Source organism: Oryx dammah, unplaced genomic scaffold (genome assembly GCF_014754425.2).
Source record: "Oryx dammah isolate SB20612 unplaced genomic scaffold, SCBI_Odam_1.1 HiC_scaffold_23, whole genome shotgun sequence".
Lineage (NCBI taxonomy): Eukaryota > Metazoa > Chordata > Mammalia > Artiodactyla > Bovidae > Oryx > Oryx dammah.
In genome coordinates, this window is record NW_024070207.1 from 115,243,067 (window position 1) to 115,269,909 (window position 26,843).

A 26,843-nucleotide genomic window follows, 5' to 3' on the forward strand; every position below is an offset into this window, starting at 1 on the left:
GCTTTCCATAAATCTACATGGACTACCTTGCCTATCATTTTTAATATATATTATCCCAGTGGCTGGGTCTGCCATAATAAACATGGGTTTTGCTTTTTGTAAGCAGTGCCCACCTGGCATTGCCAATTCTCTGGAACTAGAGTATTTTAAAGGGAGGGGTGTTGCAGGTTGTCTTGCTTGAGGAACTGACCTTTTGGGCATTCTATCTTATGATTATAGCAAGCTGTGATGATGTGTTTTCCCCTTACTTTATTTCAGGATGTTTTTCTCTGGTGGGCAGTGTGGCCATGTTGGCAGACCTGAAGAACTTTTACTGATGTTGAAGGTAGCCCTTGTCATCATTTTACTTCATGTCACTCTGGTTACATCCCTGGAAGGTAAGATGCTCAGTTTCCTTTATCTTTTTTTCTGTTTTATCAGTGTGTATGTTTGTGTGTTTGGGACTTTTTCTACAATGGTAAAATTAGTGTAAAACATTTTAACAATTTTTAAATGTACAATTCACTGGCATTAAATGTAGTTCACAATTTTGTGTGGCCATCACCACTATCCATTTCCACAACATTTTCATCATCTCAGATAGGAACTTTGTACCCATTAAGCAATAACCTGCCTCCCCACTTCCTCCCTGACCCTGGTAACCTCTGTTCTTTCTGTCTTTATAATTTTTCCTCTTCTAGATACCTCATATAAGGAATTAGACAATATTTGTCCTTTTTTGTGTGGCTTATTTCTCTTAGCATAATGTTTCCAAGGTTCATCCATGTTGTAGCATGTATCAGAATTTCATCTCTTTTTAAAGCTGAATAATGTTCCATTGTATCTGCATATCATACTTTTATTTAGTGTTAATGGCATTTGGGTTATTTCCATCTTTGGGCTACTATAAATCATGCTGCTATGCACATTGTTGTGTACGTATCAGTTTGAGTCTCTTCTTTTGATTCTTTGGGGTGTATATACTTAGAAGTAGAATTGCTGGTCATAGGTAGTTCTATGTTTAACATTTTAAGGATCTGGCAAACTGTTTCCCACAGTGACTGCACTATTTAACAGTCTTACCAGCAAATCACAGGGATCCCAATTTCTCTATATCCTCACTAAAATTTGTTATTTTCTATTTTTTTGATAATGGGTGTGATATGGTATATCATCATGGTTTTTGTTTGCATTTCCTTAATGATTAGTTACGGTCAATATTTTTTCATGTGCTTATTAGAATCATTTGTGTATCTTTAGAGAAATGTCTATTCAAATCTTTGGTCCATTTTTGAATTGGATTGTTTGGGAGTTTTTGTTGTTACTGAGTTTTCGGAGTTCTTTATATAGTCTGGATATTAATCTTTTATCAGATATACGATATGCAAAAATTTTCCCCATTCTGTGGGTTGTCTTTTCACTCTTTTAAGTAGTGTCCTTTGATGCAGAGAAGTTTTTAATTTTGATAAAATCCAGCATATCTATTTTTACTTTATTGCCTGTGCTTTTGCTTTTATATCAAAGAAATATCATGAAGCTTTTCCTCTATTTTTCTTCTAAGAACTTCTAGTTTTAGCTTTTATGTTTAGTCCTTTGATCCATTTTGAGTTCATTTTTGTATATGGTGTGAGGTAAGGATCCAACTGGACTGCCCTGGTGGCTCAGTAGTGAAGGGTCTGCCTGCAACACAGGAGCTGCAGGAGACTCTTGTTCAATCCCTGGGTCGGGAAGATCCCCTGGAGGAGGAAATGGCACCCACTCCAGTATTCTTGCCTGGAGAATCCCATGGACAGAGGAGCCTGGTGGGCTACAGTCCATGGGGTCACAAAGAGTTGGACACGACTGAAGCGACTTAGCATGCACACACTCAAGGATCCAACTTCATTATTTTACATTTGGATATCCAGTTTTCTTAATACTATTTGTTGAAAACACTGTCTTTTCCCCATTGCATGGTCTTGGCACCTTTGTCAAAAATTAATTGACCATATATGTGAAGGTCTGTTTCTGGTGCTTATTTGTTTATAAAAGTAGCTACTCAAAGGCACTTCTGTATAGAAATTTAAGGGAGATAGAGAATCACCCTAATGAAGCATTATTTTCAGAAAAGAGGATCTCTATAAGCTTATGAAAGGAGAAAAGGTACCTGAGGAGGGCAGTAAAAAGACCAGAATTACCAGGGCTGCAGTATGTTTGGGTACAACTCCCAAAAGAATACAGTGCTGTGCAAATATAAAAAATCATTACAGGAACTTCCCTGGCCATCCAGTGGTTAAGACTGCACTTCCACTGCAGTGGGCTTGGCTTTGATCCTTGATCAGGGAACTAAGATCTCACATGTCACGTGGCATAGCCCCCTCCCCTGCAAAAGAATCATAAGGAAGACACTATTAGGGACACACAGAAATACCTTTCTTATTTAGAAGAAAATTGCCGGACCAAAGAATCTTTGTTGGATAAAACAAATATGTACTGGCAGCAAACAATGTAAGTATAACACACACAGATGCACACAAATAGAAAACTTCCCAACAGACTAATACACAGTTGGCAGTCTTTCAAAAGTAGGCACTGGGGCATATTGTCAAGGACCCACAATACTTTACATGAAGAAATAAAGAGTCAATGTGTATCGACTACTTACAGTGTGCTGGGTCTCTATGTACTTTGCATATCAATCCATCCACTCTCTTAAGCTGCTAAACCAAGTCTGTTGAGGGGAAATCCTAGTCTTAGCACCATTTCACAAATCAAGCACTCAGGCTCAGAGAGATAAGTAACTTGCTCAAGGAAGTGACTGCTGTGGGAGTTGTACTTAACTTGGAATTTTTTGCTTGTAACCACAAAACCAGAGTTTTCAAACTTGAGTGTATATCAGAATCACCTAGAAAGCTTGTTAAGACAAACCCATCCATGAGAGTTTTGGGTTAGTAGCTCTAGGGGGGCCCTGAGAATTGGCATTTCTAACAAGCTCCCAGGTGATGTTGATGTGACTGGTTCAGAGGCAATCCCATTGCCTCCACGGCTGGCAGAAGACATAAGCAGGAAGAGAGAACTCCAGATATACATCATGGGGTACAAACTCTGTTGTGGCCATGTGATGTTCTTATAAACTGTGCTCACTCACCGTCTCCTTGGGGCATCTTAATGTAAGTATAAGAAATTATATGTACCCAGCACACTGACATCCCTGTGGGATTGTCAGGGCAAAAATCAAACGTCCTCACTTTACTGATGAGTAAATGTCCCCAGGGACATTATTGGTTAGGAAGCGGTGGAGCCAGACTAGATACTAAATCTTTGGTCTCGTGTTTCAGTGCTTTTTCCACCACAGGGTAGATGAGGAACGAAAGTGGAACACAAAGGGGAAAAATCATCCAAAGGAAAGCTGCTTGGTAGAATTAAGTCTGTTTCGAAGAAGTATATTTAAAAATGACAAAAATAGGGGCTTCTGTGAAGCCAGAAGGTGGTCCAGTGGTTAAGAATCCACATGCCAATGTAGGACACACGGATTTGATCCCTGATCTGGAAAGATGCCACATGCCGTGGAGCACCTAAGTCTGTGCGCCACAGCTACTAAATCTGTGCTCTAGAGCTCGGGAGCCACAACTACTGAGCCCACCATGTTCTACAGCTACTGAAGCCTGAACGCCCTAGAGCCCGTGCTCCACAACGAAACTGTAGCCCCTGATCGCCACAACTAGAGAAAAGTCCACACAGCAACGAAGACCAGCACAGCCAAAAGTAATAATAAAATTAATTAATTAATTTCAATAAATGGTGAAAATGGGCCAGATAAACAGGAGAGGGCACGGCTCTGACACCAACCCGAGCAGGGAAAACCTGAGTGGATGCTAAGGTCACTGAATGTATTTCTTGCTCTGGCTCTCTGATGAATTGATTTCTTCAGGCAGTGGCCCCTAGACAGGCAGCATGAGCATCACCTGGGAGCTTTTCAGAAGTGCAGATTCTCAGGCCCAGCCTAGACCTGGTGAGTTGGGAACTCTGGGGGCGAGGCCCAGCCATCTGTGCTCTGATCAGCCTTCTGGGTGTTGATGCTTACCCAAGTGCAGAACCACGGTCTTAAAGAACTGGCTGAACTTCACTGTGCCGCATGATATAGTAGAATATGGTGAGATCCAGGGTTCGAGCCCTTCACATGCCTGCCACCTGCTATTTGTATGATCTCGATTTGCTACTAGACTAATATGGGGCTCAGTTTCCTCATCTTCAAAATGGGTATAATACTGAGCTCCTTTAGAGGGCTTTTGTAAGGCTCAATATATGTTAAAAAAGAAACTTCATGATGGCAGACATTTTTCTTTTCCAGCTCTATTGACATACAACATCGTATATGCAAAGGTTTTTCTGAATGAAGTGTGTTGGGACCTGGAAAGGGCTAAATTGGAGATCATTATTGTCTTTCAGAACTCCCATTAAGAGTATTCATTCATGTTATTTAATAATTACTTTGATAATACTTACCTTGTGCCAGCCACTGTTCTGAGCCCTTATAAAAAGCTATTTCATTTAAAGCTCACTCAGTAACCCTTTGTAGTAGGCACTAGTATTATTAGCTCCATTTTACAAGAAACTGAGGCACAGAGAAGGTAAGCAACTTGCCCTAGCTTGCACATTTTGGTTGCAGAGCTGCAATTCCAACTCAGGTCATATGACTCAAAGTTTGTGTGTTTAACCACTATACTTTATCTTCTAGCATCCTTAAGCTGTCTGCTACACTAGGTCGTGTACTCTGCATAGCAGTTGTATATCTGTAAGTTAAAAATAAAGCTGGAATCCACTTTAGGACTGGATGTCAGACTGGATCATCCAGATAGCTTATAGGCACCATCTTTCTGAACAACTTTGGGCTGAGACAGGTTCTCTTCAGTTCAGGATGCCTGGTCTTTGATGAAGGCCGAGGGGACCTGCTGATTGTACTACACTGGATAAATAGTTTTGTGGTAATGAGTGCCTGCTGTGTGCCCAGCATTACTGCCTGCTGAGTGAGCATCATCTCTGAGTCCAGGGAGTTTACACTCCAGTTGGAGGGACATGACTAGGATACATGAAAAAAAGTACAAACTGTAACTAAATCGTAAAGTGTGAGTCAGTGCTATGGGGCTCTCACATAAGGCCTCTGGCCAAGTTCATGCATGACACTAGTAGGATGTTAAGCCACCTGTAGCAGATGCTATTGCTGCTCTGCCCATGTCCCCTTGAGCCACCCAGAGGTTATCTTCAGACAGATCCTGTGCCTTCTTGATGGCTCCCATGTCTCACTGACTGAGAATGATCTGTGCCCATGGGTCTATGCTTGGCCTGTGCAAGGAACCAGCTAGTAGTGCCAGAGAGTTAATACCCCAGAATGGTGAAGAATGGGAATTGGTGCTTACCTATGCCAGCTTCCCCAGCCCTTGGTGGGATCATGCTAAAGTGTGTTCTGTACACCCAGTGGATTGTTGGATTGGGCCCCAGTTGCCCACGGTAGCAATGTGCTCATTAATGTACCCACTGTTGGCTTTACTCCCTTCCCTACTCCCTCCCTCTGCTTCCTGGGGTCATCCCCATTGGGAAACATGCTCATTCTCCAAAGTGCAGCCCAGTATGACTAGCTCTAGAAAACTTCCCCTGACCTCTTCATAAGAATTAAATCTCTTTTATCAGTGCTCCCTTTTGTTTTTATGCATGTCTTCTTTATACTTGTCACTTTGTGTCATGTCACTTTGTCTCATGTCAAGGAAGTCAAACATACTTCCTTGGCATCATCAGTCTTTTCAGCACATGGTATGTGCCAAGTGAGAAGGGGGAAGAAAAGTTTGACAAGGTGGGTGAGAAACTCATGGGATGAAAACTAATGAGTATTGAGGACCTGCCCTGGGGCAGGCCATTCAAGGTGCTTTACATAGATCATCTTGTTTAATCCTCACAAAAACCCTTTATGGTAGATATTTTTCATTTCTGTTTGCAGATGAAGAGACTGAGTGTCAAAGAGATTAAGTCGTTTGCCCAGAGTCAAACAGCTTGGAGGATTCCCCATTGGAATCAGTAGCCTGTACTGTTCCTACTCTACCGGGTTGCCCAGGAAGGGAAGACTGAATGAACGTGGCATGAGGCATGAAGAGAAGATGGAGAGGGAGCCTGAACTAAACTGCCAGAGAGCAGCCACTGCCCCTGGCTCTGGGGGATGTGGACTGCAGGCACGGTAGCTTCATCTTGGAAGCCTGAGAGATGACTCAGTAGCTCCTAGCAACGAGGAGAGATTGGACTGATACTCTCTTCTAAGGTTGCTGGCCACCAGACAGAGCCCGTAGAACTTCACACTTCCAGTTGTGTAGTTTGGTGGTCATTCGTGTAGTTTGGTAGCTTCGAGGGAATCATTCTTGGTCTACCCAATGCCCAAATGAGGTTTGACAGGTAACTATAACTTACTTACCTCTGGTCTCTAGCTCTCTTGGGCTTTGCCAATGTCATTTTTTCTTTGCTTTCTTTTTTTCCTCTGCTGCTGCTGCTTTTTTGTCTTCCAAGGAGGTCTCCTTTTAGGTACAACTATTTTCCAGAGGGTGAGATGACGTATTAGTGGAAGATGGTTATAATTTCATTCTTGCAGAATTGTCTTTCCCACTTGGAAACAATTACACATGAGAGCCAGTTTGATGATCTCATGAGCTATAATCCCAACTTAGTCTCTTTCTGGGCTGGATCTAGATCTTTCTGTACTGCAGGCATTTCTAGTGATAAATTTCTCTCTAAGTCCCCTTCTCCAAGGCCTCACTGTCTTCTCTCCTCTTACCCTCTCATGCTTTGTCCATCCAAGTCTTTGTTCTTATGCAATGCGTGTCAGAGCTGTAGGAGGTAGACTGTGTGCTCCTGAAAGGTAGGGAAACAGTGTTCTATGTAAACCCAGTGCTGGTCTACTTGTCCCTCAATTCCTCTCTATAAAATTGAGAAGACTCTTTTTTTTTTTTTTTTTTTTTTTTTTTTTTAAATTTATTTATTTATTTTTAATTTTTACTTTACAATTCTGTATTGGTTTTGGCATAGATTGACATGAATCCACCACAGGTGTACATGCGTTCCCAAACATGAACCCCCCTCCCACCCCCCTCCCCACAACATCTCTCTGGGTCATCCCCGCGCGTCAGCCCCAAGCGTGTCATATCCTGCATCAGACATAGACTGGTATTTCGATTCTTACATGTTATTATACATGTTTCAATGCCATTCTCCCAAATCATCACACCCTCTCCCTCTCCCTCTGAGTCCAAAAGTCCGCTATACACATCTGTGTCTCTTTTGCTGTCCTGCATACAGGGTCATCATTGCCATCTTCCTAAATTCCATATATATGTGTTAGTATACTGTATTGGTGTTTTTCTTTCTGGCTCACTTCACTCTGTATAATCGGCTCCAGTTTCATCCATCTCATCAGAACTGATTCAAATGTATTCTTTTTAATGGCTGAGTAATACTCCATTGTGTATATGTACCACAGCTTTCTTATCCCGGCTGACAGAACCCAACTTTTTGTAGAGGACCTTCATCTGAATAAAGTCGTGAGTTTTTCAGTAAGCCTCCACCAAGTCTTCCGGTAACTGCAGAAGCCAGCCCGCCACGGTCCATGGGAGATGGGTTAGACAGAGAGATGTTCTTTCAGTTTTTCCATGATTTCATTCATTTTGTCGCCTGGAATTAACATCACAGTTCGCAGGGGCTTCATTGGTACATCATCAAAGGACCATCGGCCTCCCAGACACGTGTCGCTCTCCTCCTGCACTGAGTAGTTGAACTTCAGGATTGCCTTCTCGTAGAAAAATTCTTCTTCCGCATTTGCAAACATTAACTCTTCTTTCTTTTGGTTGCTCCGTTTCTTGGAATTGCTTTTTCCTGCTTCCACAAACGTCTTGCTAATCAGAAGGTAGAAGTGACACTTCCCACACGGCTTGTTAGTTCTGTGCGCCTCTGCTAGTTCTTTCTGAAGCTGCTGGTGCATGGGCAGTGCGATCTGTGGAGGAACGTTAATGAATCTCTCACTCAGCAGAAAGCCCACAGGCCTGGCGGTGTCGTTGAAAAGCCTGTCCAGCTCCTCAACCATGCTCTTCTCACAATTCTTCTCACAGAGGTGCAAAATCAACTCCTTAATTTGCTCAGCGCAAGGGGTACCCTTTCTTTCAGTTAAATTTAAAAGACTTATGAAACCAAAAATCTCGTCTTCATCCATATCATCATCGCTGTCTTCTGAAACATCCGTTTGCTTAATCACACTCCCGATATGGTTCTGTTGAATCAAGAGATCTGTGAGTTCTGCGGTGTTCACAGGGGCTTTTAGAAAAAGCTGCTGTAGTAACTTCTTAATTCCATCATAATCGTTATCTGAGACAGAATAAGCTTCAAATTCAGTATTCACTTCCTCATTGACGACCTCATCCTCTTCATCATCTTCGTCACTGTCGTCTTCGTCCTCCTCCTCCTCCACTTCATCCTCCTCTTCCTCATGGCCCAGAGCCGGGGGCACGCGGCTCACAGCTCGCCGCTTCGGCCGGGACGCCATGTTACCCGAGAAGACTCTTGAGAGCCCCTTGGACAGCAGGAAGATCAAACCAGTCAATCCTAAAGGAAATCAGTCCTGAATATTCACTGGAAGGACTGATGCTGAAGCTGAAGCTCTAATACTTTGACCACCTGATGTGAAGAACTGACTCATTGGAAAAACCCCTGATACTGGGAAAGATTGAAGGCAGGTGGATAAGGGGACAACAGAGGATGAGATGGTTGGGTGGCATCACTAACTCAATGGACATGAGTTTGAGCAAGCTCTGGGAGATGGTGATAGTTAGGGAAGCCTGGTGTGCTGCAGTCCATGGGGTTGCAAAGAATCAGACACTACTGAGCGACTGAACTGAAAGTTGAGATTATAAATACCACAGTGGTGATCTGATACTAGGTTAATCTCTCAACCTCCCAAAATCTCCCACAGGCATGATGAGGTCACTTCTGTTGGGTCCTGAATCTTTCCCTGATAAGTAGAAGTTGTGACAAGGAATGACAGAGACTCTGGATGGGTTGAGGAGGAAACTGAAACCAGAGGAGATTGTGTTTCACTTTCCACTTAGAATTCTGGGTGAGAACTCCTCACAGTGGCCCACACATCAACAGAGAGCAATGGTAGGGATGATAAATGGCGGCACAGTGTGCTTAGCAGAGAGGAGGCTGGAGGTGGTGTCCTGTTCAAGTCTCTCATTTCTTGTGTGAAGGGAAGGGATTCTCAATGGTTCTTGTGTTCCTTGTGGGTAGCTCTGCTGAGAGCCATGGCTGCAGAGATAATGGTGTGGACAGCTGAGACCAGGGACCACAGGGAGGATGTGACAGACACTTGGTGGTAAGATCTGAGAGGAACTGGGTCAGCAAGAGAGGGCACCCCAGGTTGGGTAGGATTCTGAGAGAACAGAACATGGGGTCCACTGGACATGGCCTTAAGCAGTGGATACCAGTGGGCCCTGAAGGAAACCTGCTGGGTGAGGGGGATCTCTGGAGAGGGCATTGAGAACCCAGGGCTCAGCACGAGGTAAGCTCACTGATGCAGAGCCCTTCTCCCTGCTGTGAGAACACTGGCTTCCCCTTCCTGACCTAGAAGCCATCTTGACTACCAAAAGGAAGAGGAGGGAAAACAAGGATTGTGCATTTATCTGGAAGACATGGGGTTGACTAGAGAGCATTTTAGAGCAGAAGAGAGCATTCTCTTTAGTCATTCATCAGGTTTAAGGATCCTTCTCCTGTACTTCTGGAATGGAGGCTCCAGCACAAGATGGAGTCATCCTGAACATCAAAGGAAGCTTGAGGGCTTTTAAAATTTTGCTTGTTTCTTGTTGCTACTGTTTGTGCATCTAAATTCTGTCCATACATTTTAAACTAACTCTTAAAGCATATTGAACACTTAGGGTTTGTGAGAGCACTGATAGGAATTGTTGAAGGCTGTCACTATGTCCTGAATTCTGCTCCTCCTCATGGTTTTATCTTTGCTGATATGAAGTAATATCTGGTTAGGTCCCAAGTTCAGGCTCAGGTCCTCTCTGTGTCCTCCAAAGTGTTAGCACATAGTAAGTGCTCAAGAAATTGGCTGCTTGGTTGCTTTTGATTTGTGGCTCTATTCTAAAGCCTAGAGATATACTAAAACATGACTGCCCTCCTCAGCTTAAGGCACCAACATTATACTCATCTGAACCCAATGAGTTCTGATACAACATATATTATTCCTCTAAACTTTTGCATAGACTTCAGTGAGGTGGCTGGACATGGGCACCAATTACCCTTGAAGAATATGTTTCCTTTCCTCCATATGATGAAGGGGCTCAGCTGATTGCCTGTTAAGGTTCCTTCACACTTTGACATTATGAGTTCAATTATCCAGTAGGTTCTGTCTTAGAATTCCTGATCTGTTGTCCTGGGATACTGGGGATCCTTGGGGTTTGCCTTGAACTAAGAACCACTCATCTCTGCAATCCCATTTTAAGGCTGCTCTCCTATTTGAAGCTCTTAATATGAAATTGGAAACAATTTAAAAGTCACATTTTTTTCCAAACTACATTTTTCTATTTGACGCTATTTTAAAAGCTCTTAAAGTTACAACAAAGCCAATGGATCTCTTGATTTCCATATTGCTGAAAGCTCCAGAAATGGCTTTTGCTGACTGGTAAATGTCCCAGTGACCAGTGCTATCCTTGCCTTGCTGATCACGGAAAAGTTCCAGGGTCTCTGTAGGATCCAGTGGCAACAGCACATAGTACTGAACATGAAGAACAGCAGCAGCAACCCCTCTGGACATTCCTGTAGCTCTTCATGGTCTGTGGAGCCCCTTGGCATCCATCGTCTCCCCATGTCCCCCTGAGGTGGGTGGAGAAGTTTGTATTATCCTCACTTTGCTGATGAGAAGACTGAAGCTCAAAGTGGTGGGTCCTTTTCTAGGTTACCCAGCAAGAAACAGTATCAAGGTGTCAAAAACAGCTCTCCAGAACTTTCTTCTACAGTAGCCCATATGAAGTGCCTACTTTTGGCCATATGAGTACGTTTTAGCCAAGATCTTTAACGCGGGTGACTTTAACCACGAGGGATGTTGTTCTAGATGAGGGCTTGATAAGCTTTTCTCTAAGGAACAGGATGATAAACATTTTGGCTTTGTAAACCATATGGTCTCTGTGGCCAACTACTCGGCTCTGCCCTAGTAGCTCAAAAGCAGCCCTAGACAATATGTAAATGAGTTGAGTTCAGTTGCTTAGTCATGTCCAACTCTGTGACCCCATGGATTGCAGCATACCAGGACTTCCTGTCCATCACCAACTCCCGGAGCTTGGTTGAACTCAAGTCCATTAAGTCGGTGATGCCATCCAACCATCTCATCCTCTGTTGTCCCCTTCTTCTCCTGCCTTCAATCTTTCCCAGCATCAGGGTCTTTTCCAATGAGGCGGCTCTTCACATCAGGTGCAGAAAATATTGGAGCTTCAGCTTCAGCATCAGTCCTTGCAATGAACATTCAGGGTCGATTTTCTTTAGGATTGACTCGTTTGATCTTCTTGCAGTCCAAGGAACTCTCAAGAGTCTTCTCCAACACCACAGTTCAAAAGCATCAATTCTTTGGTACTCAGCTTTCTTTATGGTCCAACTCTCACATCCATACATGACTACTGGAAAACCCATAGCTTTGACTAGATGGACCTTTGTTGGTAAAGTAATGTCTCTGCTTTTTAATATGCTGTCTAGGTTGGTCATAACTTTTCTTCCAAGGAGCAAGCTTCTTTTAGTTTCATGGCTGCAGTCATCATCTGCAGTGATCTTGGAGCCCAAGAAAACAAAATCTGTCACTGTTTCCTTTATTTCCCTGTCTATTTGCCATGGAATGATGGGACCAGATGCCATTATCTTTTGTTTTTGAATGTTGAGTTTTAAACCAGTTTTTTCACTCTCCTCTCACTTTCATCAAGAGGCTCTTTAGTTCCTCTTCACTTTCTGCCATAAGGGTGGTGTCATCTGCATATCTGAGGTTATTGATATTTCTCCCTGCAATCTTGTTTCCAGCTTGTGCTTCATCCAGCCCGGCATTTCGCATGATGTACTCTGCATATAAATAAGCAAGGTGACAATATACAGCCTTGATATACTCCTTTCTCAATTTGGAACAAGTCTGTTGTTCCATGTCCGGTTCTAACTGTTGCTTCTTGACCTGCATACAGATTTCTCAGCGGGCAGGTAAGGTGGTCTGGTATTCCCATCTCTTGAAGAATTTTCCACAGTTCAGTGAGACCATGTGCTATGCCATGTAGGGGCACCCAGGACGGATGGGTCATGGTGGCGAGTTCTCATAAAATGTGGTCCACTGGAGAAGGGAATGGCAAATCACTTCAGTATTCTTGTGTTGAGAACCCCATGAACAGTGTGAAAAGGCCAAAAGATAAGACACTGAAGGATGAACCCCCAGGTCAGTAGGTGCTCAATATGCTACTGGAGAAGAGTGGAGAAATAGCTCCAGAAAGAATGAAGAGGCTGAGCCAAAGTGAAAACAACGTCTACTTGTGGATATGACTCAATGATGGAAGTAAAGTCTCATGATGTAAAGAACAGTATTGCATAGGAACCTGGAATGTTAGGTCCATGAAGCAAGGTAAGTCGGGTGGTGAAATAGGAGCTGGCAAGAGTGAACATCAACATTTTATGAATAAGTGAACTGAAATGGACTGGAATGGGCAATTTTAATTCAGATGAACATTATATCTACTACTGTGGGCAAAAATCCCTTAGAAGAAATGGAGTAGCCCTCATAGTCAACAAAAGAGTCCAGAATGTAGTCCTTGGGTGCAATCTAAAAAAGGACAGAATGATCTCTGTTCGTTTCCAAGGCAAACCATTCAATATCACAGTAATCCAAGTCTATGTCTCAACCACTAATGTAAATGAGTAGGCATGGTTTTAAGACAGTAAAACTTGAGTTGCAAATACAGTTGGTGGGCAAGATTTGGCCCATGGACTGTAGTTTACTCCTGATCTAGACAGTACAGAAGCTGTGTGGAACTTACTCCTGATCGTTAAATGTTACAACCATGCTTTGTTTCTTTACTTGCTGGCTAAGCCTGGCTTTGTAGGGTGCTCCCCTCTTTCCACCCTTCTCATGAGTAAATCCTGACTTTTTTTTTTTCCAGGTTTAAAGGGTTTAATAAGTTTACCCCTTCAGTTCCTATTTGCAGCACCCAGTGTTCTTTGGCTTCCAATATTCCAGGCTTCCCTGGTGGCTCAGATGGTAAAAAATCTGCCTGCAGTGCTGGAGACCCAGGTTCAATTCCTGGGTTGGGAAGATCCTCTGGAGAAGGGAATGGCAATGCAGTCCAGTGCTCTTGCCTGGAGAATTCCATGGACAGCCGAGCCTGGTGGGCTACAGCCCATGGCGTTTCAAAGAGTTGGACATGACTGAGTGGCTTCCCACAATACTCCTTTGAAACACCAAACGCCCTGAAGTGGCCAACAGTCAAGTTCAGACCTCCAGAGTTTAAAAGTTCAGGTTCTTTGAGCATTCCATGTTGCAGTGGCACTTGTCCGAAATTGGTACCTCCCTGTCTTTGGCAGATCTTTAAATGTACCAGTGAAAAAACTTTTTCCCCTTAAAGGTGGAGAAGGAAAATCATTCCTCAAACACGGTGGAGATCTGGCTGTGAGGTCTTTCTTCTGTCCCGTGTCTTCCAGCTCGTGTTTTGTTTTTTGTTTTAACAGTGGAGCAAGAGACCAAAATCTAACCTGAGTTACAAGAAACAAGACAGTGATGACTATAAAGTGAGTGACCAGGAGCAGCCGAGCCTCCTGTCCCTCCCACACCCAATGTATGTGCTTCACAGTAAAACAAAAATAACAGGTCCACCAAATACAACAGGTCGAATTACAAAAATCCATTCATCCAAGAGTGGTGGAAGGCAAGATGGGGAAGTGAGAGGGGAAATGGCACAGGGAGAGAGTATTCACATCAGTCCAGGCATGGGGCTGGCAAATGCTAGAAAAGAACTGCAGAAAAACCTATGGTCCTTTCAGACTTACCGGTGTTGAAAATCCATACTGGTTGGTATCAGGAAGATTCTGCCTTTTACATGCACGAGACAAAAATCTGGATTCTTCAGAGAATGGAGTGTGGGCAGGGCTCTTGGCAGGGTAGGCCTCACCTTCCTTGGGAGGGGATGGAGGTGAGCCAAGAAAAGAGCTGCCACAGTGTCTTTCTGATCCTACCCACCTACTCTGGATGGTGGGTGACCAACTCAGTGGCCTGCAGCAGCCTTCAGTTTGGCAGGAGATGGATGTGGTGATGGGAATTTTTCTGCAGAAGTAGATCTACTTAGGGCCGACAGCAGGTAGGCTGTCTTGTGGAAGAGTCTTTTGCTTAAGAAAACTACCAAGGAGAAGAGGCACAACTGGAAAAGGTATGCTTTGCCAGGCGTCTTTGCTTCATTGGTGCTGATAATGAATAAAGGAAAGAGCATGGAGAAGAGGCAGCCACTGACAATGAAGGAGGACTGCATTGCTGTGAGGAAAGCCAGGGGCAAACCAAATCCAAAGTAGTAAGGCCAGTTCCTTTCCATGTTTGGCAGCCATTGGTGCATTTCAATTCCTTTATTGAACCAACGATATACGAAGCAGTATAGTATGCAGGAGATTAACCAGCTGACCAATAAGATGGATGGGAAAGAGACTCACAAACATCCCTTGGAGGAGGAAGAGAGCCTGAAGCAAGCAGTTGAAGAGCATGTCAGCATTTATTTTCCTGATACTAGGGAATGGGTGAGGCTTCCTCCCCGATACCTTGAATGCCAGCCAGGTTGCCTATATCCTGAAACCAAATCATGTTGACGACTTTGTTGAGCACAAAGAGGGGCAGCACCCAGAAAGCACTGAAAAGTGATGTAAGGAAGAACTCCAGCCACAACCAGACATCCCCATGTAGTATGGATCACCAATAATCTGGGCTGTTACTGATTGAAGGACAGGAATTCGAAAAAATGAGACTGAACCAGAAAACTCCACCATTCCAAGTGCAGCACTGAAAAATTCTAACAATATGTGGTTCACTCTCTTGCTTCCTTTCTATGCTTTGGGCTCTCCTCTGAGCCAGGACACTGCTTGCCCTTCTTCAACGCTGCTCCTGTCTCTTTTGCTGAATTCAAGCATTTAGCTTTGAGATGGTACAAATTCCCCAGATGGAGTCTTTTGATTCTCCTGGCAAGGTCCTGCAGGAAGGTTTTGACACTGTCAGCCATCTCTTTACCACCCAAACTATCAATTACAGAAAGAAGAGAGAAGTGTCCAGCTGGGCCCCTCACCCACCACGGGCCAGCTCAGCTCCTCTGAGCCCCTCCATGCCCTGCTGCCTGCTCTAGCTCAGGCACTGCCAGGGCTGGGGCTGCCGTGCCTGCACTGAATCTTGATTATTTTAAGCTACCTGTGGAAATGGTTTTCCTTGCCAATATTTGATTTAGGAGTAGGCATGTGACCAGCTTTAGCCCAAAGAGACACCTGGGAAAATCTGCTGGGGGACTTCTAGGAAAAATTTCCCCACTCTTGACACTCCAGGTTTCTCCTCTTCCTCTAGACATGCACTCTCTCTAATATGATAGCCACTAGACAGATGTGGCTATTTAAAATTAAATTAATTAAAATGAAGTGAAAGTAGAAATTCAGATCCTCAGTCACACAAGTTATATGTCAAGCACTCAGTGTTCACCCGGGGCTAGTGGCTGCCTTATGGGACAGTGCAGACACAGTATTTCCATCGTTGCAGAAAGTTCTATTTGATAATGCTGTGCCTGGATATTTTCAGTTTGGATTTGATGCTGAAACAGTGGTAGCCATCTGAAAAACACTGAAAGAGGCTAGGGATCTCAAGTGAAAATGGAGATAACCTGAGGTTTTTGAAAGGTTGTCTTCCCTGATAGCTCAGTTGGTAAAGAATCTGCCTGCAATGCTAGAAGACCCTGGTCCAATTCCTGGGACAGGCTACCCACTCCAGTATTGGGCTTTCCTTGTGGCTCAGCTGTCAAGAATCTGCCTGCAATATGGGAGACTTGCATTCGATCCCTGGGTTGGGAAGATCCCCTGGAGAAGGAAAAGGCTACCCACTGCAGTATTCAGGCCTGGAGAATTCCATGGACTGTGTAGTCAGTCCATGGGTTCACAAAGAGTCAGACACTGAGTGACTTTACCTTCACTTTGAAAGGTTGAGTCCCTAAACTAACAGTATCTGCAGGATGAAAGAACAGAAGGCTGGAGAGGGTGTGGGTCTTCATAGAGGTTTACATTTGTCACATCATTTTAAATACTTTGGGACTTTCCTGGTGGTCCAGTGGCTAAGACTCCACAATCCCAATGCCAGAAACCCACATTTGATCCCTAGTCCGGGAACTAGACCCCACATGCTGCAACTAAGAGTTCACATGCCACAACAAAGATCGAAGACCCATGTGCAGCAACTCAGACCTGGCTCAGCCAAATAAATAAGTATTTTTTAAAAAGCTTCATGTGTTACCTTAGTGAATCCTGACAGGAGCTACAGTCAAGTATTAATCCTTTATTTTCTAAATGAGGGAACTGAGGCTTGGACACTTGGAGTCACTTCACACAACTGAAAAGTAGAAGTGGTAGCGTTCTCGAGAGCTGTACCGTAAAAAAGGCTGAGCACTTAAGAATTGATGCTTTCAAGCTGTGGTGCTAGAGAAGACTCTTGTGAGTCCCTTGGACTGCAAGGAGATCAAACCAGTCAATCCTAAAGGAAATCAACCCTGAATATTCATTGGAAGGACTGATGCTGAAGCTCCAATACTTTGGCCACCTGATACAAAGAGCTGACTGATTGGAAAACACCCTGATCCTGGGAAAGATTGAAGGCAAGAGGACAAGGGGGTGACAGAGGATGAGGTGGCTGGATGGCATCACTGACTGAATGGACATGAATTTGAGCAAACTCTGGGAGATAGTGAAGGACAGGGAAGCCTGATGTGCTACAGTCCATGCAGATGCAAAGAGTTGGAAACGACTAAGTGACTGAACAACAACAACAACAGCATTCTAGAACTTGGGTCCTTAACCACTCCCTCAATATTTAGTCCCTGAAGCAGTTAAAAATGTTAACTTTTACACAATTTTTACTGAAACTTTGCTGTATTCATTTATCTTGTGATGGATTTTTACCTCCAAGACATCTGAGGAATAAAAGCAATAGTTTTGCTGATTTAATCTATTAAGAAGTAAGTCATTGTTCCAGGAGAACATGCTGTTTGAAACGTACCATGATGTGGGTACATCTTTGCTTCAAGGAAATAAGAAGAAACAGATTGATCTTGGCAAGAAGCCTCATGTTCACAAGATCACAGTGCTGTAAAAAACCATCAAAGTAAATTGAAGATGCCTTTGCAATGATGTCTGTGGCAGTTGTGCTTGTTTTTAATGTAAGTGTCTTATATGACCTACACCCTTGCCTCTTCTTTCCCTTTAGGAATGCAAATGACATAAAGTTTGGATTATTAAAGAACTTTCAGTGATAGAATATTTTTCAAGGTAGAAATTTAAAACTTTCAAGTGAGTTGCATAATATCACTAAAATGTAAACTCTGTTTGTGGCCAGGGGTTTTGTTTTATTCCCTGCTTTATACCCCCAGTGTCTCATATACAGTAGGCCTTGAAAAATTGAAATAAATGACCAAGCTTTGGGCAAATCCCTTCATGTTCCTGAGCTTCTTCCCTCCCTTGTAGACTGAGGGGCTTGGACTGATTTGGTATCTAGTCTTTTCCAGACCTATGGCTTATAATACTTTCTTCCAGTGAACTCCAAGTCCTAAAAGATCTGTCTTTCAAATGATTTAAGTAAAAATTTCCCCCCTTTTTTGTGTTGAGCAAAGACCACAGAGATAACTGTATCCAGTGTTTGTGATCAGCAGTAGAAAACCAGGAGAAAGTTAATTTCAAATAAAGATCACACACTCTTTCCTTATGCCACCTATGGTGGGTAAATAAATGATTTTTGAAGTAAAGAAATATGGTGTAAGTGACTACCTTTGCCACTTTTCTGGATTTACAATATTCTACTAGGTCATCTCAAGTCTCCTTCACCTCTGAAATGGTTTCTGTGAACTTCCGTTTCCTGATGTGTAATACAAAATGATGGAACCTATGGTCTTTCTAGAAAATGTTGCTAAGCTAAGGAAATTTGCATTAGACAAACACAGTGTTGTAGTAGACACTCTGACTATTCAAGCATTAGTGAATAGATAGGAATGTTTTAGAATTAGAATGCAAATGACATCATACAAGTCTTAGAAACTACATGATTTTTTAAAAATGCTCCTCTGCAAATTATTTATATCACATTGTTTGCATTAAGAAAAACAGTTTATTATATAAAGGTAAATTTTATCCAAGGACACAAAGTCATATAGCCTGAATTAACATTACAACTTACTGTGGAAACTGTGATAAAAATACTTTGTAAATGTAATATAATTTCATTTAAAATAGTTGCCCCCATTTTACAGATGAATAAATACAAGCAGAGAAATGCCAGAAATTTACTCATGGCAGAGCCAGCATTTGAACCTCTCTCCCTTAAGAGCCTAGTCTCTTATTCACATTTAAAGTTATTTAAGGAGGCATGCTCATTCATCCTTTGGAAATAGAGTGGTCTGAATCAGTCTCTCAGGGAAGATGATATTTGAGCAACATTTGAAAGAGACACCAGGGCAAACCAAGAGGTTCTCTATGGGAAAAGTATTTCAGGCAGAGGGAACAGCAAGTGCAAAGGCCCTGAGGTGAGGCTGTGCCTGGTGTGTTGAAGAGACAGCTTGGATGCCAGAGTGACTGAGGGGAGGGCCAGGGAGCTGAGGTCTGGATGGAGGGCCATGTTTCATGGGCATGGAGGTAGATTCCATGAAGATGCCTGGACTTAATGCCAGCATTCAATAGAGGCACACTCCGTCGCTGCCTCTTGAAGCACTAAGCATTTACATATCAGACTAAAAAGCTCCAGAAGCTACGAGCCTTTAGAAGTAGAGTGAACCCAAGTTGTGGCTAGCATTTTACAATGGAAAGCATAACCCAAGTACTCCATTATCTGCACTTGCCTTGACCAGAAGCCTAGATTACTGTCTATATGTCTAACTGCACAGACGCTGGAAAGTGGGGGATGATGCTCTCATATCCCTCACCTGTCAGAAATAGTTTACTTCAAGGCTCTCCTCCTTCCTAAAGTGCACGTTCTTCCTGGTAGAGCAGGGTGGATGGCCAGCAGGTCAGTGGCCCATCATTGTTTTAGATCACAGCCCAAGGTGAGAAGCAGCCCAGTTTAGTAGGGCTGGAAAGGCTAGGCTCAGACCCTAGCTCTATCCCTTTCCATGTTATTTGACCTCCTGTGCCTCAGTTTCCCCATTTGTAAAATGGGGATTACTTTCCATGTAATACTGTCATGAGGACTATGAGATAATATTTATGAAGTGCCGGGTCATAGTAATGCTGTATACATGCTTGTTAACTTAAATAGACTTTCTTTTGGGACTCTATTCTTCCCAGAAAAAAAATGCATGTAAATACACACAAAATGCATCTCCTAGACTGTCTGCTAGATCTGTTAACCCCTGAGAGAGGCCAGATCAGCTCTGGAGTGGTTCTCCTATCCTCACCCGGGAGAGGAGCAAGACCCAGAGGCAGGGGGATCAAGAACACATTTCACTCTTCCCATTTTGGCCAAGGCCCACCTACAATTGCCAGTTGTTTGCACTTGGGGAAATTCCATCAGCCAGGAGCTGAAGTTTTCTTTAGTGATGTCATTATTTGTTTAATAAAAATGTTATGTCAGTATTTATTGAGCACTGTGACGTGAGATGGTCACAGCTTAAGTAAACACATTTCGGTTGTGTCACTGTAGAAATGTTTTCATTCATTTTGTCTGTTATGTAGTAAAGTCTGAAAAATATGCTTCTTGGAAGAGTCCTTGAGAGCTAGTATCATAAAAAATATTGTTTTGCTTGGGGTTCCCATATAAGAGTGCCTAAGGCGTGGTGCCTTGTTTTGAATCATCTCTCATTGAAACAGTAATTCAATCCAGAGAAGGACTGTCACTGGATTACAAATTTTAGTTGGGTCTAAAATATTCATGCTAACGGGTCTAGTCATTCTTTTTAGATCCACTCCTAAAAGATTAAGCCTTTATCTTTCCCATCCAACTTGGGGTGGGGGGATGTGCTGGGATTAAAGAGTTATTACAACAGTCTCGGGTTTAAAGACAACCGACTGTCTCTCATTTGAAGTCTTATATTTCCCACATATCAAATAGCAGAAGAAAAAGAAAAACCTCAGAAACCTCACACATGACCTTGTATGACTTGGGTGCAGGTGGTTTTTGAGTTGATCCCAGGAATCAGGAGTGAGGGAGCAGGAAGAGAGCATTAGGAACAGAGGAAAGGTCAATAAAGGTATAGTGTTGAGATCGTTGCTGCAGGAGATGCTTGTTTGTTTGAATAGCCATTTTTGTGTTCCTTTGGAAGATATGTTAGGCAAGATGGAGTGACAGTTGTGATTACTACCCCAGAGGGCAATTCTGAGCAGTAACCATCTAAGAAGTATTAAGTCATTCCTTAATGGACTCGGCCTCACTGCTTTCAGATCTGCCCATCTTTCCCCTGCTGTGGTTTGTATCACAGGGACCTGACCCCTTGCAGTATTTGCATTAAATTCCTGCTCTTGAACTACCTGTGATGTGTTTCTGATAAGAGACTCCATAATGATGTCGTCAGGCAATCCAAACATATTTTGAACATCTATCACATACAAAGCCCTGCACTGGATTACTGAAGATAATAAAGCATCAAGCAGTTTAGCATTTAGTTGGGAAAACAAGACATACAGGGAAAAAGTTAAGTATTAATAACAATGCCCAGTGGTATACACCCAAGTGCTAAGTAAATGGTGGAATCAGTGAATACACTTTTAAGATAGAGGAGAGAGCCGTATCCATCAGCTTCCTGCCAGAGCATGCTTTCAAGGGCTAGAGAGCTGACAGAGGTCATCTGAAACTTCTAATTTTGGAAGGGTAAAATTTTGGAATTTTATTTGAAATCTGATTTTTAAATGTTGGTAAGTAATTCAAACTTTCAAAAACTTCAATGTGAGTCCCATTATTTGGGCAAGATAGAACAACGGAGCTCAGTTGAAATTGTGGCCAGTGGTATGCATTTGGTGGCTGGCTCACTGAACTGGGGGAGAAGTCAAATGTGAAGAATGTCAGGATCCTTTCCAGCTGAGAAGATTCCGGTTCCTAATATTTCACTTAAGTGTGAGGCGATCAAGATCTGGGTTTAGAAGTGGACAGTGTGCATGGGAAGAAAGAGATGAGAGAGAAATTAGGGAATATTAGTAATAATACTCCACATTTATATACTAATTTATGGTCTGCAAAGTTTATCATGTGAAGCAGAATAGAGGCCCAGAGGGTAGCCTCTGAAATCAGACTGCTGGGGTTCAAACCCCAGCTCTACAGAGAATTCTGAGGGAGGCGTGGAACAATTCACAGAACCTTGCCCGGCCTTAGTTTCTCAAACACTAAAAAGGACTGATTCTAAGGAATCCACATATTTCATACAGTTGTTGGCTGATTAATAAAATATGTATGAAGCCCTTCATGTGTCAAGCCTGGCTCACAGGAAGCATCAATCAGTGTTCACTATTACTACCATCACACACATCATTTCTCTTTAATCCGTGCAAAAGCTCGCTGCTATGGTGAGAAGAATGCACGGGATGGATGACTGGATCTGGGGGTGGGAGGTGGAGAATGGGAGGAGTCAGGAGTGAGACTTTGGTTCGTAAACTCAGCTATATTGCTGAAACTAACTCTAGGGTTCTGGGCCCTTCACTTTACCCCTGTGGGATTTTTTCTTCACAAAGTGTGGTTCCTTGCAACTCATATTCTCTATGTTTAAAAAATTGAATTTTTGAGTCAAAAGGAAAAATAATGACTCCCCAAAGATGTCCCCTCCTAATACCTGGAACCTTAAATATGTAGCCTTTAAGGGACTTTGCAGACATGACTAAAGATCAGGACTGTCGGATGGAGAGATGATCCTGGATAGCCTGGGTGGGCCCAATCTAGTCACTTGCTTTCTTAAAACTGGAAGAGAGAGTCAGAAGAGTGATTCAGAGGGATGCTACGTGAGAAGGACTTCCCCACCCCATCCACTGTAGCTAGCTTTGAAGATTGAGGAATGGAGCATGAACCAAGAAATGTGGGTGGCTTTTAGAATTGAACTTTCTAACAGCCAGCAAGAAAATGAGGACCTGGGTGCTCCAACTGCAAGGAACTGCCATTTATCCAAATAAGGAGGACACACATTTTCCCTCAGTGTCTAGAAAGGAATGCAGGCTGTTGACAGCCTGATTTTAGTCTGGCAAGACTGACCAGACCAGGTGGACTTTGGACCTGCAGAACTCTAACATAATGAATTTGCATTGTCTTAAACCGCTAAATTCATGGTAATTTGTTACAGCAGCAGCAGGAAACTAACATATTAGAGTTTCCAGCTTAAATTGTTCAGCTGGTGTTACTAAGTCAAGCTCACTCTGCTAGCTGCACAACTGGCCACTGAGTCTACAGATAGGTGTTGAGGCAAGGAATAACAACTATTTGGCAAGACAGCAGACTGAGAAGATGGCAGACTAATGTCTCAAACTAACCATTTTATCGGGTCTGGATGCCAGGTTCTTTTATAGAACAGAGTTGGGGGAGGTGAAGTAAAGGAAAAGGGCCATTTATCTTGAAAAATAGGGGGTATATTAATTTCTTTTCTGCAGCCATTCCCAGGTGGGCAGGGTCAGATTGCCTCCCTGATAGCTGAACAAAGGAACTTTAACAGTGAGGAAGAGGAGGGTTCCCTGAGGCAGGCCGTTATGTATGATTATATTAACAAAAGCAATGAAAAGCAAAGGTTACAGTCAAAGAAACAGATCCAACATGGAGTCAAAATTGTCCATTCCCTGTTACATGTCCAGCAGTCTATCAAATTCAAGAATGATTAGGTATGGAACTGCTGTGGGGTGATGAGGGACTAATTCTTAGATATGTAGAGTTAGAGAGGCAATGAGAGTAAGGTGTTCACATGGCAGTGGTCAGACTACACTTGGCCATGTGGGATTGGATTTGAGGAAGTGGTGGCAATAACTGGAAGAATGTGCCAGGGAGGTGATGTAGGGAAAGAGACTCCATGGAGGAGAGGAGGGGGCCAGTTTCTTGAGTTGCCAGTTCCCCCATTTGACTTCCATTCAAACCTTAGCCATGCCTAACTCCTGTTCATCATAATTGGAATATATGGACTTTGTTTTTAAAAAATCACTAGGGAGTCATATTGACTAAATTTTATAGACAGATCACAATAATTTTATTTATGGACTTAAATCAACACTTCAGTAAATGAATAATGCTTTGAAATTTGCTTTTTGTAAGTTTCCAAAGGAAAGTCTGAAAAATTTAAGTGTTTTTCCTTTCGTTGCTTGTGAATCTTTTTAACAATGGAAATGTTTTGTCTCCTAAGAGTGGCATGGAACTCAAATATATGACTCACTGGAAATGCCGACCACCTCTTTGCTAGTAATAAATTGGAAGTGAGTTAGGAGAGAGCCCAAGAGAAACATGCTGATAGGAAAGTGGAAGGCCTATGGGGACATCTCTGTGTTGAACCAGGAGGAGTGATGTGGAGCATTATAATGAGAGACAGAAAAAGTGAATAAAATGTTAGTCATTGATAATTGGGCCATTAGAAGGGGAAAAAAAGCCAAAGGAAAAACGTGGACAATAATTTCAAAATCTCTAGCTTTTATTTACTGGATTCTCTCCCTTCATCAATGTAGGTCTCTGCTGGGAGCCCTGAAGGCTGGGCTGATCTAGCCGTTGATCTATGTTTTGATTAGGTTTTTCTTGATTGTGAGTCCATGCCTGCCAAACCTATCTACCCAGAGATGGCCCAGTAAAGTTCCCTTCTCTACTCTGGCTCTCCTGTTACTCCTGAGTTGTCCATTTCCTCTAGCATCTAAGAAAGAGGTAAAATGCAAATCAGCCCCTTTCCCTGTGGGTACATGCTGTTGCTGCTGCTAAGTCACTTCAGTCGTGTCCAACTCTATGTGACCCCATAGATGGCAGCCCACCAGGCTCCCCGTCCCTGGGATTCTCCAGGCAAGAACACGAGTGGGTTGCTGTTTCCTTCTCCAATGCATGAAAGTGAAAAGGGAAAGTGAAGTCTCTCAGTCATGTCCGACTCTTCACGACCCCATGGACTGCAGCCTACCAGGCTCCTCTGTCCATGGGATTTTCCAGGCAAGAGTACTGGAGTGGGGGTGCCATCGGGTACATAGTTCTCATCAAAGGATTTTGCAATGGAGAAGGTAGAAACCATTGGTGACTCAGGTCAGCCACTGGACAAAATTAAAAAGGAAGCAATATTATCCTGTGTTGTCCTTCAGCATCACTCTCCATCCCCTTTTCCTGATCTCAACTTTTCCTCAGTGCTGTTCCCTGTCTGTGCCATGTTCCCACCCCCACTCTACCTCACCTGCCTAAACCAGTGTGTCATTTTCAGGTAGCCCATACTGAATGTTGATTCTTCCCAGAAATTTCCAACATGGCTCAGGATGGTAGATCTTTGCTACATAGTAAGACTTCAGCCAATTGGAATCGATTCATTCTAAGCTGTGAATGACTGATTTCCCCTTAGTGCTCCTAGGAGCATTCTCAAAATTAAAATCCTGTTAACGCAACAGGCTCATTTGATTGGTGGAATATTAAGGTAGCATGAGGGATATATTGAAGGACAGATTGAGAAGAGGCAGTGCCAATTCTTGAACATTCATTCAGTGTGCTTTCAAGCAGAACTGCGTTGTATTTATCCCAGAAAATAATCAGTACCCTACCACCATTTAAGGAAAATAGGTTCCCGCAAGTTACCAGGTATGTTTCACTGTGCAATTTTAGTTTTTAGTATACTTATTCTTTTTAATTGTGTATCAGATACTACTATGGAAATAACCATTCCTTTGTAACTAAAAACAGTTTAAAAATTTATAACCCCTATGTGGGTTACAGTTTGGGAAAGTAATAGTCATGTACTGCAAAGGGCAGTATAAATTGGTTTGTTTTCTGTAGGTCATCTTGGCAATCAAAATTCATGGAATTTCTGAAGGAAATAATTCAGTGTGTATGCAAAAATTTACCAAGAGGATTTCTTGCAGCATTTTTGTAATCATGACAAATTGTACACACTAAAATGTCCATTAACGGGTGTTATATAAATTAGTGGCACATCCAATCAATGAAATGCAATGCAGTCATCACAAAATTATATTGGGGATAATTGTTTAATGATACAACACAATGTTTAGGATGTAGTGTTATGAGAAAAATCATATTACAAATTTGTGACATGGTCTTATTGTACATTTTTGTTGCTCAGTCGTATTCGACTCTTTGCGACCCCATGAACTGTAGCACACCAGGCTTCCCTGTCCTTCACTATCTCCCAGAGTTTGCTCAAACTCACGTGCACTGAGTCAGTGATACCATCCAACCATCTCATCCTCTGTCGCTACCTTCTCCTCCTGCCCTCAATCTTTCCCAGCATTGGGGTCTTTTCCTGTGAGTCAGCTCTTTGCATTAGGTGGCCAAAGTATTGGAGCTTCAGCTTAGCTTCAGTCCTTCCAGTGAATATTCAGGGTTGATTTCCGTTAGGATTGACTGGTTTGATCTCCTTGCAGTCCAAGGGACTTGCAAGAGTCTTCTCCAGCACCACAGATTTATATGTATTATCTCTGGATGGTGAAATTATAGGTCATTTTAATTTTCTTCTTTTTGTTTATCTGTTTTCTGAAGTTTCTCCAGTAAGTGTATTCATTTTCATTGAGAAAAAATAGAATTACTTTTCTTTTAAGGAATCTGAGCATCCTCCCAAAATAACACAGCAGTTCTTGTAGTTTTTATACCCAGAGGCATCAGTTCTAGGTTAACTCAGAATAAATAAATGGTTTAATTAGAGGTATAAAGTCTGTGCTAATAGGTATAAAAAGAAATACAGTTAAGGGAAGTTTAATTTATGCAGTTATACACATTTACACATTCTAATGAACATTAGCCAACAACCAAAATTCTTAGTCATCATTTTTAGTTTAAAATGTACTGGACCACACTTCACTTTTCACTTTCATGCATTGGAGAAGGAAAGGGCAACCCATTCCAGTGTTCTTGCCTGGAGAATCCCAGGGATGGGGGAGCCTGATGGGCTGCTGTCTATGGGGTCGCACAGAGTCGGGCACGATTGAAGTGACTTAGCAGCAGCAGCAGCAGACCATTATATAACAAATATATAGAGCACTGTCAATAGTTGGGAGAATTGCTTCACCAGAGAGAAGTCTTTGTGGAGAATTGATAGAACTGATTAGACTGTTGAAAATATTAGTAAATTATCATACTGCCCTCTTTTGGTAGCTATTTGTAATTCATTTTACATTCACTCCCATTAAAGATGTTAATGTACGAATTCATGCACTAACTAAACCAATTTTGATCTAAAATTTTTTTCATTGAAGTATAGTTGATTTACAGTCAATGTTATGTTTCAGGTATACACCAAAGTGATTCAGCTATATATATATACTTTTTCAAATTCTTTATAGGTTATTATATTGAATATTGTTCCCTGTGTTATACAGTAGGTCCTTGTTGTTTATCTACAAACTAAACTAACTTTAAATCACCTTTTTTCTCAACAGAACATGCTTACAATTCCAGTTTGCTGTCACCATCTGGTAAGATTGTTATT

At 42.5% G+C, this 26,843-nt stretch overlaps 2 protein-coding genes and 1 pseudogene across 2 annotated transcripts in view; 1 reads left to right on the plus strand and 2 right to left on the minus strand.

The window, feature by feature from the left end:
* The first annotated feature begins 259 nt into the window (after positions 1 to 259).
* The window catches only part of ADGRG2 (adhesion G protein-coupled receptor G2), a 71,577-nt gene continuing 44,993 nt past the window's right edge, over positions 260 to 26,843 (plus strand). Inside the window, exons 1-2 of the mRNA XM_040266535.1 lie at positions 260 to 377; positions 26,794 to 26,829. Coding sequence (XP_040122469.1) covers positions 260 to 377; positions 26,794 to 26,829 — 154 coding nt within the window. The remainder of the gene's footprint in view (positions 378 to 26,793; positions 26,830 to 26,843) is intronic.
* On the minus strand, positions 7,490 to 8,538 carry LOC120882526 (BRCA2 and CDKN1A-interacting protein-like). The gene has a single exon (XM_040266534.1). The coding sequence runs from the start codon at positions 8,528 to 8,530 to the stop codon at positions 7,613 to 7,615; it is 918 nt and encodes a 305-aa protein (XP_040122468.1). The 5' UTR covers positions 8,531 to 8,538; the 3' UTR covers positions 7,490 to 7,612.
* On the minus strand, positions 14,265 to 15,275 carry LOC120882527 (annotated as a pseudogene).

Excerpts from the sequence above, each read along its gene's own strand:
- LOC120882526 (XM_040266534.1), bottom strand. The coding sequence starts at position 8,530 with ATGGCGTCCCGGCCGAAGCGGCGAGCTGTGAGCCGCGTGCCCCCGGCT.